Here is a 14,536-nt window from a genome sequence, read left to right on the forward strand (position 1 = left end):
TTCTAGTAAAATCCTTTGCAATAACAATGATTAGGGGGAAGCTACACAAATGTTTAGTCATCTCCGTCATCGGGGCTGACTTCAGAGCGGATGCTTTTTGTTCCCTTGTCCCTCCCAACGGCCCCGATTCCCCAGGGAAAGTGCATTCCTGGGGCCCGGGTCACTGTGCCCACCCCGTCTACCTCCAGTTGTCTCCTGAAGTTCGTGGATCCCATCCACACTTTCCAACGGCCAGTAATGGGAAGCAGAAGCCAAGACGTCAAACCCTTGGGGGAGGAAAGAATAAAAATATTACATCACCATTAGGAAAGAAAGAGCTGGACATAAGGAACTACTTACCACCTCCATCAGGAATTGGGGGAAGAGTAAAAGTATCAGAGTGGCTGTGGGATGTATTCAAAAGGCATTTGAATAGATTCAATACACACTCGCAGTGTTCAAAAAACTCAGTAAATTAAATGAATGTTTTTACAGAATAAAACATAATAAATAGGAATAGAGAGATACCTTTTAACCAAAGAAAATAAAAGCCACCATGCCTAATGGTGCAACGCAAGAAGCACGCCAATACGTGTCAGAAAAAAAGACAAGAATGTCCATTATCCCATTGTTACTTCCTGCGTTTTAGAAGACACAGCTGATACAATCAGACAAGAGAAAAAAATGAGGTTGAAAAAGAGGAGGAAACCAATACCGATATCGTGCAGACGTTGTGTGAGGTTCTTTACAAACACTTCCTCGTTTCATTCTAATGATACTCTATAACTGTACTCTCAGCCTATCTGTTATGACAAGGAATAAAATGCCCCCTCAGGAGTCACCCAGGGACTGGTGTTAGATGCTGTCCTCCATACACGTCTCCTGAATTGGTCCTGACCTTTCTATTATCTCTCTGCTTCCACCATCCTAAAAACGAATCCTTTCAGAATTACCTTTATGTTCCTTGTACTTTGCGTAGACATCATTTTATGCAGATAGGTTCTTTTTTATTCTGCTCTTCTCACTTAATACCGTACACATTATTTGATTTATTTTTTTCTCTCTAACTCTCATAATCGAGTTTGGGTAATAGTCCCTGGAGAGGCTACACCATCACACATCGAATTGTTCTCCTAACTTGGATCTTCTTTTGGATTATTTCTCTGTGAATGGTTCCCAGAAGTGGAAATAATGGCCCAGATGACTAAATAGTAATCAACTGCCTTGAATGTCTGCCAGATCACCAAAAAGATAAAATTAATAAAGTAATCTTTGCGTTGTTCATTGTAAAAGATGTTTTTTTAAGAGGAGATTATAATATAATCATTATTTTCAAATGATATATGCCTGATAATGAAAATGAAAAACTATTACAAATAAGAAAAGAATTTGGTAAGTGAAAAACTGTTACAAACAATAAAAGAATTGAGTAAGGAGGCTGACACAAATTAAATATGCAAATGTCAATAGTTCTCCTGTATTCAAATAATAATACTAAAAAACAGAAGAAAGGTTCTCACTTATAAATGCAGCCAAGACATTTAAGAACAAAAGAATAAGAACTATACAACATTCTCATGAAGAAAACAATAAAATCATGCTAACGGATATAAAAGAACCCTTGAAAAACTGAAGGACTTAACCTATTCTTGACTTAAAAAAAACTAAAAAATCATAAAAATATCTACTAAAGATGCTCAACTTTGCTAATTATTAGAGAAATGTAAATCAAAACTACAATGAGGTACCACCTCATACCAGTCAGAATGGCCATCATCAAAAAGCCTACCAATAATAAATGCTGGAGAGGGTGTGGAGAAAAGGGAACCCTCCTACACTGTTGGTGGGAATGTAAATTGGTGCAGCCACTACGGAAATCAGTATGGAGCTTCCTTAAAAATCTAAAAATAGATTTACCAAATGATCCAGCGATCCCACCCCTGGTCATATATCTGGAGAAAACTAATTTGAAAAGATACATGCACCCCAGTGTTCATTGCGGCACTATTTACAATGGCCAGGACATGGAAGCAACCTAGGTGTCCATCAACAGATGAACGGATAAAGAAGATGTGATACACACACACACACACACACACACACACACACACACACAATGGAATACTACTCAGCCATAAAAAAAAGAATGAAATAATGTCATTTGCAGCAACACGGATGGACCTAGAGATTATCATACTAAGTGAACTAAGTCAGAAAGAGAAAGACAAATATCGTATGATATTACTTATATGTGGAATCTAAAAAAAATGACACAAATGAACTTATCTATGAAACAGAAACAGAATCACAGACATAGAAAACAGACTTGTAGTTGCCAAGGGGGACGGGGAGTGGGGGAGGGATGGATTGGGAGTTTGGGATTAGCAGATGCAAACTATTATACATAGAATGGGTAAAAAACAAGGTCCTACTGTACAGCACAGAGAACTCTATTCAATATCCTGTGATAAACCGTAATAGAAAAGAATATGTAAAAGAATATATATGTATAACTGAATCACTTTGCTGTACAGCAGAAACTAACACACATTGTAAATCAACTATACTTCAACAAAATAATTTTTTTCAAAATCAGTTCTTCAGCAATAATTTCTCATCCATACTTAATGTTTTGTTGATCCAGTTTGGTGAGAGAGAGGGGGAGGGAGGGAGAGAGGGGTATCAATATTCAAAAAGAAAAGTTAATAAAACCTTTAATTTTTCCTTTTCAGCTTTTATTCCAGATTTCCCCATTCCACCCCTTCCCTGTCACTTACTCTGTGTGTCAGTAAAGGGACGCCCTCACCCCTTGAATCTGTGTAGGGCAATACGTGCCCACTGATTTTATTCAACAGAAATCTACACCACACAGAGGAAAATTGGTCCCTGCCAATTTGGGCAGATCTTGGACCCCTCCTGCCTGGCCCATGACACACCAAGCTCATTCCACAGTGGGACTCGCCTGCTGTCCCCCGTGCTCTTCTCTCGCTGTGCATAACCGACTCTGTCATTCAAACCTCTGCCCTCAGGACACCCCCTCCAAGAGGCCTGCCCTGATCACCACCACCATCCACTCTTTCTCCCAATGCTTTGTTTTGTCTTCTCGTGGGGTTTACACTATAATTTGAAAGTTTTTGTTTGTTAGTATATTTGTTTGTTGTCTGTCTCCTATACCAGACTCTTCGCGACTTGAGTGCAGAGAATTTGTTCTATTTGCACCTTAGCCCCGTGTGTAAAACACAGCCTGGTGTGTGTGTGTGTGTGTGTGTATGTGTGCATGTGTGTGTGTGCATGTGCGCGTGTGTGTATGTGTGTGAGTGCATGCGCATGTGTATGTGTGTGTCAGAAATCTAGGTTTTTGCATTTGAACTCTCCCCCCAATTTTAATGTTAGCAATTAATTCTTAAAAAAATGATATAGGGGGCTTCCCTGGTGGCGCAGGGGTTGAGAATCTGCCTGCCAATGCAGGGGACACGGGTTCGAGCCCTGGTCTGGGAAGATCCCACATGCCGCGGAGCGACTAGGCCCGTGAGCCACAATTACTGAGCCTGCGCGTCTGCAGCCTGTGCTCCGCAACAGGAGAGCCTGCGATAGTGAGAGGCCCGCGCACCGCGATGAAGAGTGGCCCCCACTTGCCACAACTAGAGAAAGCCCTCGCACAGAAACGAAGACCCAACACAGCCATAAATAAATAAATAAATAAATAAAATTTTTTTAAAAAATGATATAGGTGGAACGAATGAAATTGCAATAATGAATAAATAAAAGAATAAACCTAGAAAGACTATGTAATTCTGATGCTCCCCAATCTCTAAATGCCAAATTTCCATTTGTTCAATAGTGTATAAACATTACTTTTAAAAATTATATCATAAACACTTTTGTGTTTGCACTAGGACGATGAAGAATGAAGTTCCTACCATGACCTAGTGACCCTGAGGGTCCTTTATAAACAATACAACACGATGTTGGTGACGGATATTAACTAGACGTACTGTGCTGACCGTTGCACAACATATACAAATACCAAATCATGATGTTGTAAACCTGAAACTCATTAATTTTACATGCCAGTTATATCTCAATTAAAAAATAAAAATAAATAAAGGGAACAAACAATTGATTCACACAGGGGAAAAAACCCACTACATAACTATGGGAATTATAATTACTATAATCACCTGTGTTAGCCTCCTTGCCATCTAAATGGGGCCAATGAGATGAGCTGCCCCCATCTCCTGGAAACAGAACCAGCCACTCTGCGTACCCCAGGGCCAGGAAACTTCTGGATAACGACATGGTTTATTAAGTCCCCTCATTACAAAAGTTATCTGTAAAAGGCATGTTTATAAACTTTTTTTAAGTGATGTGCAATTTCTTGGCCGTTGCCATTTATGGATTTAGATTTATCCACCAACACAGCTTCCTAGCACTGTCTTCGGGGCCAGAGCAAGAAATCGGGCAGCCTGGGGCCAGAGAAAAGGATCCAGGTGTGGGATGGAGTCCCCAGTTTCCCCTCTCTGGGCCTCACCTCCATCAACTCTCGAATGGGGAGGTGGGCTAGAATAGCCCCTGGTGGTCCTTCCAACAGCATGCTATAGTTTGGCACAAAATGACAGTCCACAGTCACAAAACACACAAATGCTCGAAATGATTTGAAGTTGTTTTCCAATTACTGATGAAACTAAATACCTATCTATGCGGTACAGATAAAGACCAGGAAAATATCGAGTTACCTGGGCTAGTATAGAGAGGCAAGGCAGAAAACGAAGCCAAAACCCCCAGCTGGGTGTTAAAATCAAGCAGGCTGGCTGTCATCAGGGACTCAGCTCACCAGACAACCAGCAAATCTTCAACTGACAATGCCTCATCCAGCCAACAGATATTTACTGAGCACCTAGTATCTATAAGGCACAGGGCTGGGTACCATACCGAGAAACCAGGAAACGCTCACTAGTCCTCCTAGAACCTTAGAAAGGAAGCTTTGGTGTGGTTGCCCTTCAGGACACTAGGGGTCCAGCCTGTACTGGGGACCCCGGCTCACCAAACCTCCCGTGCGTACCTCCCCCACTGGGCTGACCACGCTATTCTCATCTTCAACCTCTGTATGAGTCTGACCACCCCCAGCTCCCTCCAAATTTGTGAGTCCTTAGTTACCACTATGTCTTATTAGTGCTGGGAGCTTGGGCAGAGCACGTACTCTTGGGAAGAAACACTTCGTCACCTGGAGGCTGACAAAGTTGCTTCAAAGCACTGGGGCGACTGTATAGAATCTACGTAAAAGCACCCAGTACACCATCATATTGGCATTTTTATCTACCGCTTCGCGCTCCTTAGAATAAAATGCTACAACTTATATAGCCTTTCCCACACTGATGGGTATTCAGGGTGTTTCCAAATTTCTTCCCATTGGGAACAGGGTCTCTGCATGTTCACTGTGTGCCTAGGCGGATGCCCTTGGGTGGAAGTCCTGGGAATCAGGTTTCCTCCACTGGGGTTCCCCTCAGGATGCTGCAGGCTTCCGAGGTCAGAAGCAGAAATGCATCAGGCCTCCCAGGTGCTGATGGTGCACAGATGACAGGGGTCAGACTTTTCAGCAGGAAAGGGGGTTGAGTAGGAAGAGAAGACAAAATAAAAGGACTGGGGGAGGAGGAGGGAGAGGAAGAAGATAAGGGAGAAAGGATGACAGGAAAGAAAAGGAGAGAGAGGGAGAGAAGGAGGGAAACAAGGAAGGAAAGAAGGAAGGAAGGAAGGGGGGAAGGAGAGGAAGCAATAGGGTTTCGTCCATAGGGTATAAAATAAAAACAATAAAACTCCTAGGTGTTCAATAAATATCAGCCTTCATCTTTATTCTAAAAAGGAAGGAAGGCGGGAGGAAGAAAAGGAAATAAAGATTTAAAAATGTGGGGTGACCAAGGGGGAGAGGGGGTGGGATGAACTGGGAGATTGGAATTGACATATACACACTATTGATACTATGTATAAAATAGATAAGTAATGAGAACCTACTGTATAGGACAGGGAACGCTACTCTGTGCTCTGTGGTGACCTACATGGGAAGGAAATCCAGAAAGGAGGGGCTATGTGTATACACATAGCTGATTCACTTTGCTGTACAGCAGAAACTAACAGCACATTGTAAAGCAACTCTACTCCAATAAAGAGTAATAAAAACATTTTTAATTAAAATAAAATTTAAAAGTGGGGTGGGGAGAACAAGAAGAAAGAGAGGTTGCTGGAGACGGGAGGAATCGACGAGGAGGAATCTCTCGCAGCTACAGAGCGCTGCCCACAGGGCAGCTTAAGACCCCAAACTCCCTGCACTCCAGCTTTCCCCCCAGGCCTCTGTGCACATTGCTCCTTTTTAGTAACATTTCTATGATCGTCAGTTTTATTATTATTTCTCTGAGGTAGTTAGTTGATCAAGAAATGTTTCTTCTACCCTAAATTAGAATGCAAGAGGAGCAGTTTCTCTACGGAACCAAGACTGAGTTCAAGCCACTCCTTGAAGCTAAGGGTCAAGGATGCCAGTGGCCGTGGGTGGAACCGGCGGGCCGCGATATGGCCAGGGGACCACATGGCAAACACCCTACAGCTTCCCTGCCCACCCTGACTGCGGTCAGGGGCCTAGGGCTGCCTTGTCGCCTTCCTGGCCACACACATCTCTCCTGGGAAACCAGCGTGAGCTGTGAGTTAGCGACAGGGCACGAACGGCCCCCGTTTGATGCGATGCTAGATGCTCTATTTATCCCCAAACCCTTCTTTCAGCGTTTTGGCTAAGGAAAGGGAAGCCTGTGGAAATTCACCGCCCTCGCGCCCTTTTCGACCGAAGACTGAACTTAAACATGCGAATGAAAGAGACACGGCAGCCCCTGTACCACCGAGACGGCAGGTGGAGGTGGCAGCGATAGCGGGGTGCTCCAGCACCCACCGCGACGGCCGCGTCACTCCAAAGGGGACAGAGCCCCACCCCTCGTCTACCTTCGCCCAGCACGGCTCTGGTGCCCCCACCAGACCGGAGCCGGCTCCTGGGAACTGGCTTCCCAGCTGGATGGGGCCGGGGGTGCTGTACCCACCATCTCTGGTGGGTCGTGGAGTCGGCAGGGCTGCCCGTGACAGTCATCGTGGCCAGAGGCACGCTCACCCCCAGCCCGGGGTTGTCCTCCCCCAGGACAAGGCAAGGACTTGGGGACGTTAGTGTAGGGTCCCCTCTACCACGCGCATGCCAGCTGAGCAGCAAACGGGAACAAGGGCCGGCAAAGCGAATTCCCGTCGCCGTCACGCAGGCCTCCCCCTCTGGGAAGGGGCAAGGGAAGTTTTCACGTCTCCTCTGTCCTCCCCGAGGAAAGCCTCAGGGTTGTGCTTCCAGACTGAGGGCTCAGGAGGGCACAGGAAAAGCGGACCCAGCCGGATGGGCGAGGGGTTTCCTCGGAGGGAACGGAGGACCCAAGCTCCCGTCGGAGGGACGGGGACACAACGGGGCGGCGCGGGAAGGGGGCGATGCTCTAAGTCAGCTCAAGTGAATCTGTGCTGGAGACACACGATGTAAGTAAGAGACAGAAGGTGCTTCACCGGTGAACACCCCGTTTCCTGAATGCCCCAGAACCAGAAGCATCCGGGCACGGAGAGACCTGCTTCCCCAAGATGGAGGTGTAGGATGATGAGTGACCCACGGGACCAGGTGCCAGGACAGCTGGCGGGGCCAGAGGAGCCCAAGAAGGGCCTCTCGCCCGCAGTCTTAGAGACAAACAAGCAAACTGCTTCCAGACCCCGGGCTGGGCAGGGAGAGCAGGTAGTGAGCAGACCAGGAGGGAAGCCGCCTTACTCACCTGGATGGGCTTGTGACCTGGCGTCGGCTCCGTGCACCTGCACACAAAACACCACATTGTAAGACATGCAGGGAACGTCCCGGCGCGTCCCGTCTCGGTGGGCACCACCTGGGGACCCTACCTGAGAATCACAGTAAAACAACAGCAGCCAGGAGTGCCAGCAGCAAAGAGGCAGCAGTTTCCTCATGGTGTTTACAGAGGTGAAAATGTAATCCGTGCAGAATTCCTGAGGGTCTGTGACGAAGTGGCGCCTTTAACTTTCACTCCCTTGGGAAAGGGACATTTTCACAGGTTCCAGAAAGAAGAAAACCTTCTGTCTCACTAGAGTTTGTGAACTGCAGAGAGTTAAGGCAGAGGGTCGTGAGAGTTAATGGGTGTCTCGTCTTCGTCTCCGGACTCAAGGGTCTTCGGTGATCAATAAACACAAGGGAACGATCAGACCGGCACGGGGACGCAGGGAGGAGAAGGGCAGCTTCCGATCCCGGCTCCCGGGAAGAAATCCAGGGCTGTGACTGCAGCGCCGAGGCTCAGGGGGTGATCGTGGGTCCCTCACGGTTTTCTGCTTCTGTCAAGAGTCTCCAGTGGCATCCACCCAGGTTCGGAGTTGGAAGTTTCTCTTTTTCCTGGAAGTGGGAGGAATTGTGTCTGGAGCTCCCTCGGGCTCCTGGGCTGGTGCGTTGCTGCCCGAGTCCTTCTGGTGTGACTCAGGCTTACACCTCGTCCGTCTGTCTGTCCCCCAGCGCTTGGGGTGGAGAGAGTGAGGGATGTAAGGCTCTCTCCTCAAACTTTGTTCTGTTCTGCTTCTCTATTTATATCCCGCGGCTGCTGTGTCCTTCCTGGGTCCTAACACCAGCCTGTTAAGAACCACTGGGAATTACTTTCAGGGTCTGAGGTTCAGAAGCAGAGCAGACAGACACGGGGCGCGTACATACGTTAGCTACCTTCCACCAGCGCCTCAAAGTCAGCAGAAGTATTAATAAATACAAAACGTACAACAGACCGTAAACTCTGTTTAGAGCGGAGCCTTGTTTGCCCAGAGAGAGAAGGAAGGTGACTTAGGGATGGAAGAAGAAAATACACCGCACCCTCGTGCCCTCTACGTGATGCTGGCCACGTTTTCTCTTTAACCCTTTCAGAGACGAATGAAACTATTTACAAGGTGCACTAGGCGATTACACCAATCCCCACAGCCCACCACAGCATCCAGGGTAGTGTTCTCAAGGTCACGGGTCCCCAGCTCCCGGGCCGTGGACGGGTCCTGGTCCGTGGCCTGTTAGGAGCCAGGCCGCACAGCAGGAGGGGAGCGGCGGGCGAGTGAGGCTTCCTCTGCTGCACCCCATCGCTCCCCATTGCTCCCCATTGCTTGCATTACCACCTGAACATTCCCCCCACCCTCTCCACCTCACCCCTAGCCCCCCACCCAGCCTCCCCTGCTCTGTGGAAAAACTGTCTTCCACGAAACCGGTCCCTGGTGCCAAAAAGGTTGGGGACCGCTGTTCAAGGTGATAGTAAAGCGTCAGGCCCTTAGCCAGCCTCAGCCCACTTTACTAGAGACCAAAACTTTATCTATACTGAATACATGTCCACACACACACACATGCGTGCATGATTATAATCACTGCTATAATGTGCTATGTGATTTAAATAACACTTACCTCACTGTACCATCTCCAGTGCTTACTGGCTGTGTGCTCTTAGGCAAGTTACTGAACCTCTCTGTTTCATATTCCTCGTCTGTAAAATGGAGGTAATAGTTTCCGCTCCATAGAGTTGTAACACGAAATGAGAGGATACATACAAGGTTCTCAAAGCAGCGCTTGGAAAATACGTAGCACTCCATAAATGCTAGCTATTTCTTGCAAAGAAAAAATGTCACTCAATAAATGTTAGCTGTGGTTATTATTATTATAAAGTAGAAAATAACACCCATTAAATGTTAGCTAATATTATTAGCTCCTTTGTCCTGACGTTAAATGGGAACAGAGCCCTGAGTCCAAGTACTTCCTAAAGAGGATAAGAAAATGACCTCCAGTCTCCACGGGGGAGAAAAAAATGTGATGTCAAAACCGTGAAGCGATTACTTTTAACTTGTGCCTGCAGCCCACAACCTTCCAGATGATCTGATAGGCTGAACCACGGGGCACAGCTTCAGCAGGGCTCCAGAAATTCATGTGCACGTTTCTCTATCTCTTCCCCACTTGAAAAAAATGGTGAATTCCACTGTGGTAATTGCCACCTTTATCCTGCCGCCTAGGCTGATCGCCTAAGGGGAAAGTAATTTACAACTTTTATCTCTGCATTTCACCAGTTTTCTGTTCCTCCTGTTGCCTGCCTCCGGAGGAAAGAGAAAGATGCATGAGGAGGGACAGCAGAGGCAGACTTTTCTTAGTCCAGGTCTTAATTTACCAAGAATTAGACAGATTGTTAATTAAATGGACCTCTCCCATCACCGAGACCCAGCCACGCCGGTTTGTTCCTTTTTTAACCATAAAAATCACCATCAACCTAGAGATTGTCATACTGAGTGAAGTAAGTCAGACAGAGAGAGACAAACATGATCTCGCTTATATGCGGAATCTAAAAAAAGGGTATAAATGAACTTATTTACAAAACAGAAACAGACTCAAAGACTTAGTGAACTTACGGTTACCAGTGGGGAAAGGTGGGGGGGAGGGAGGGATAGATGGGGAGATTGGGATTGACACACACACACACTACTATGTATAACATAGAGAACGAATAGGGACCTACTGCAGAGCACAGGGAACCCTACTCAATACTCTGAAACAGCCTATATGGGAAAAGAATCTAAAAAAGAGTGGACATATGTATATGTATAAGTGATTCACTTTGCTGTACAGCAGAAACTAATACAACATTGTAAATCAATTATAATTAAAAAAATTTTTTTCAAAAGATGAAGTGGGGACTTCCCTGGTGGTACAGTGGATACGACTCCATGCTCCCAATGTAGGAGGCCTGGGTCCGATCCCTGGTCAGGGAACTAAATCCCACATGCATGCTGCAACTAAGATTTCGCATGCCACAACTAAGGAGCCCGCCTGCTGCAACTAAGATCCAGGGCAACCAAATAAATAAATTTAAAAAAAAAAAAGATGAAGGGACTTCCCTGGTGGTCCAGTGGGTAAGACTCCGTGCTCCCAAGGCAGGGGGCCTGGGTTCGATCCCTGGTCGGGGAACTAGATCCCACATGCATGCCGTGACGAAGATCCCACGTGCTGCAACTGAGACCCAGCGTAGCCTAAATAAATAAATAAATAAAAATCTTTTTTAAAAAACAAAAAATAAGTAAAATGAAGTGAAAAGATGAATAGGGAGAAGAAAAAAAAAAGATGAATAGGTCCAAGGATCTATATATAACATAGTGACTATAATGGGTAATATTGTACCGTGTAATTGAAATTTGCAATTTCAACAGAGAGTAACAGAGTAGAATTTCTGTTCTCACCAAAAAAAAAAAAAAAAGATAAATATGTGAGGTGAGAGGTGACGGATGTGTTAATTAGCTCTGCTGTGGGAGTCCTTTCACAGTGTATACATATGTATATCAAATCATCACGTTGCACACCTTAAATATATTATTACAATTTTGTCAATTATACCGTGATAAAGCTGAAAAAAAAGAATAAAAGGAACCTTAAATTCCAATTAGGCTCTATTCAATAAAGTTTTACAGGGATGAAGCGAAGTGTGAAGCCAGCTGAAGACGGGGGCATAAGTGGATTATTCACCCGCAACTGGAGACGTGTCCGCCGGCCGAGACGGACAGCCTGGACCTCAGGAGGAGCGCGGTAGAACCTCCCAGGTGCTGGGAGCGCCGGCCAGGCTGTGAGGACGCCGAGTTCTTAGGGCCCGGGTCTCATCTCCCCCAGCTACACCTCCCCAGATGCCACACACCCCTCAGCAAACCATCGGCCCAGCCCCCCGCTTTCCCCTGCTGTGGACACAAGCGTGAGGTTTTCCTCTGCAGGGTGCTTCCTACGCCAGCCACGTGCTCCCGTCCGGTGGGCAGATGGTCACGGGGCGGGCGGGACCCCTGCAGCACCTCGGCGCGCCCCGGGCCTGCAATTGACCAGACGTGTCACGCGTCCTCCTGGGCTCTGATCAGCGCCTTCCCGGGGCTAATACACCCGCCCTGGAAGAGAGGAGGCTCCCCTCCCCCGGTGGCGCTGCTGACCCCCAAGGATCTTAACTTAAGGCTGCTCACGCCCACTTTGCCTCTACAAAGAGTAGAAAGAACGGACAGACTGAGCTAAGAGATTCGATGGTGTCTGCTGAGCTCCTGGACCTGAGATACAGGGGCAGTTTTCGCCGAGAGGCACCGATCCATTCCTGTTTCCCGGGAGAAAGTCTGAGCTTAGTTTCTGTCGCTTGCCGTCGGAGGTCTGGTGAATGGGATGAATTTGAGAAGCTGCAGTCGTTTGTCATTCGGTGACTGCGTAGGCACAGGAGGCAGCAGGGCAGGGGGGGAGGGAGAAGGCAGAGAGAGGCGGCGCTTGGCTGGCCTGTGTACCAGACCCTCCCCTCGCCACTGCCCGGCCGGCGGGCGGCCTCACTTCTCCTTCCAGACGCGCTGGGAGGCTCAGCCCCACACCAGCCTCCGCGCTTCCCTCCCCACGGTGTGCCTCTGCCAGGGGCCTCTCCCACTCGGCGGCAGGCGGGACGCCCGGGGGTCCCATGCAGCCGCGTGCATCAGCACCCAGAAACGGGGACCTTGCTGCCAGGGAACGGCCCTGACCAGTGCGGCTCAGGACTCAGTGGATAGACACCCGCTCCTTCTCTTCCACTCCAGGAGCGGCAGCTCAGTGACAGCTCCTTGAGCTCACTTTCCCACCTGCCTGTTGTACTCCCCGTGGAAACACCGTTGCCCCTAGAATCGGCTCCCAAGAACACGACACACACATGTCAACCCCAGGCTCTGCTCCTGGAGAACCAAGGATAAGACCGGCCATCAGGGGTGACGATTCCATGGGTCCCGACATTCAGGCGCAGCTTCATGGGGTCACAGAATGCCCTGAAGTCGCATGCACAGCTCTTCTGAAGGCACACACGTGAACTTCTGCGGGGACGGTGTCCATAGCTTTCATCCCGTCTCCAAAGAGGAGGTGAGGGGTGCAATCTTAAGAAATTGTTGAGCTGGGGAGGAAGGCTTTAAGAAGACTGTGCCTGGCAGACGTGGCTCACTCCCTGCCCCAAATCCAGTCTCTCCCTTCTCCCCAGGCAGTACCCCAAGTGTGTCTGGGTGCCCGTAATCTCAGTTAAAAACGGCCGCTTCCCTTTCAGCTGGGGTGGCCAGGGGGCTACACACAGCGAGATAGAGGCAGACGTCTGCGGCACAGGCTTCGAGAAGACGCTTTTGATCTCTGCTCTTCCTGAAGCCTGCTGACCTTGACCTTTTTTCTGGCCGGAGCATAGAAGTGATAAGAAGAGATGGTGCAGCTCTCCCGCAGTCATGGGAATGGAAACCCAAGCTTTTTCTCTGAGGACATGGAAAGCTGGAAAGAGCATTACTCGCCTCACAACAAGAGCAGCCTCCAAATCTGCAAACTCATGACTTTTCTTGAGTCCATCAGCAAACAGAGGTCAGGGAAACCACGCAGCCTGAAGTGTGGTCCGAAACGGCAGACCCCTCTAAGGAGAGGAGGGCATGAGTGTTGGCTCACACGAGGCAGGGCACGGGGGAAACGGGGCCCAAGCCAGTAAGGAGAATTCAGCAAAAGAATTGCAGTGAATTTGGAAAGGCCAAGGTGGGCTAGGTGAGAGCACACAGCCCTCGGCCGCTGCAGACACAGGGGAGTTCGCACCCCACCCCAGGCCCTTCTCCATGACCCCAGCAGGTGCTCAGGGGAAGAGCATGGCAGGTGGGAGTCTGGAGGCAACCTCTCAACAGGGCTCACCGGAGAAGTGAGTGGCCGCCACAGCGAAGGCATGACGCCTGCCTGGACCTTCTCCCCCAGGCACCAAAGGCCTGAAGTTGCTGTAGAAGGACAGCCAACACTGCACCCCAGGGCACTGGGAAGAACCTGTGCAGCTGGAGGAAGGGGAGACACCACCCTCTGTCCCCAGAGAGGGGCAGAGAGATCCCTTTGTACTGGGAGAGGGGCAGAGCCACTGGGGACATCCACCCGAGATGCAGGAACTCAGGCCACCTGAGCCTGAGGCTGACCAGGGAAACAGAATTCCCGCCGTCCCACTTGCAGGCTGGCAGGACGCAGCACCCTGGTAATGGAGAGGCGAGAGCATGGGGAGCTGCTCTGGCTGGCGAGAAAGTCCTGGAACTGAAAGTGGGGCAAGGACACTGAGGGGCTCCCTCTGCCAAACCAACCCCACCCCAGGCGCAAGGCTACGCCAGAGGAGTCTGAAGCCCGTGTAGCACTGATGGTAACCATGGCGACAGAACCCAAGCCAGCTCTACTCCCGACCAGACTGACTTAACATGCACACACATGCACACAGGCATACACATACTTGCATATACACTTACATACACATATACATATACACACGTGCATTCACACACATGCACAGACACAAGCAAGCATGTGCTCACCCATGCATACACACACATACACACGTACACGTGCACACACATGCCTACACACATGTGTGCACACATATACACACATGTGCGTGCACTCACACCCACATGCACACTGCACACATGCACAGGCAAACATGTGCTCACACATGCACACACACGCACACAC

At 48.6% G+C, this 14,536-nt stretch overlaps 1 protein-coding gene across 3 annotated transcripts in view; it reads right to left on the reverse strand.

The window, feature by feature from the left end:
• The window catches only part of ADGRD1 (adhesion G protein-coupled receptor D1), a 150,113-nt gene extending 141,507 nt beyond the window's left edge, over positions 1-8,606 (reverse strand). For all 3 annotated transcript variants that reach the window (XM_036824041.1, XM_036824042.1, XM_036824040.1), the window contains exons 1-3: positions 7,930-8,606; positions 7,809-7,845; positions 183-266 (exon numbers count right to left, since the gene is read on the reverse strand). In XM_036824041.1, coding sequence (XP_036679936.1) covers positions 183-266; positions 7,809-7,845; positions 7,930-7,995 — 187 coding nt within the window. In that variant the 5' untranslated portion in view covers positions 7,996-8,606. The remainder of the gene's footprint in view (positions 1-182; positions 267-7,808; positions 7,846-7,929) is intronic.
• Positions 8,607-14,536: the final 5,930 nt, after the last annotated feature.

This window comes from Balaenoptera musculus, chromosome 14 (assembly GCF_009873245.2).
Source record: "Balaenoptera musculus isolate JJ_BM4_2016_0621 chromosome 14, mBalMus1.pri.v3, whole genome shotgun sequence".
Taxonomy (NCBI): domain Eukaryota; kingdom Metazoa; phylum Chordata; class Mammalia; order Artiodactyla; family Balaenopteridae; genus Balaenoptera; species Balaenoptera musculus.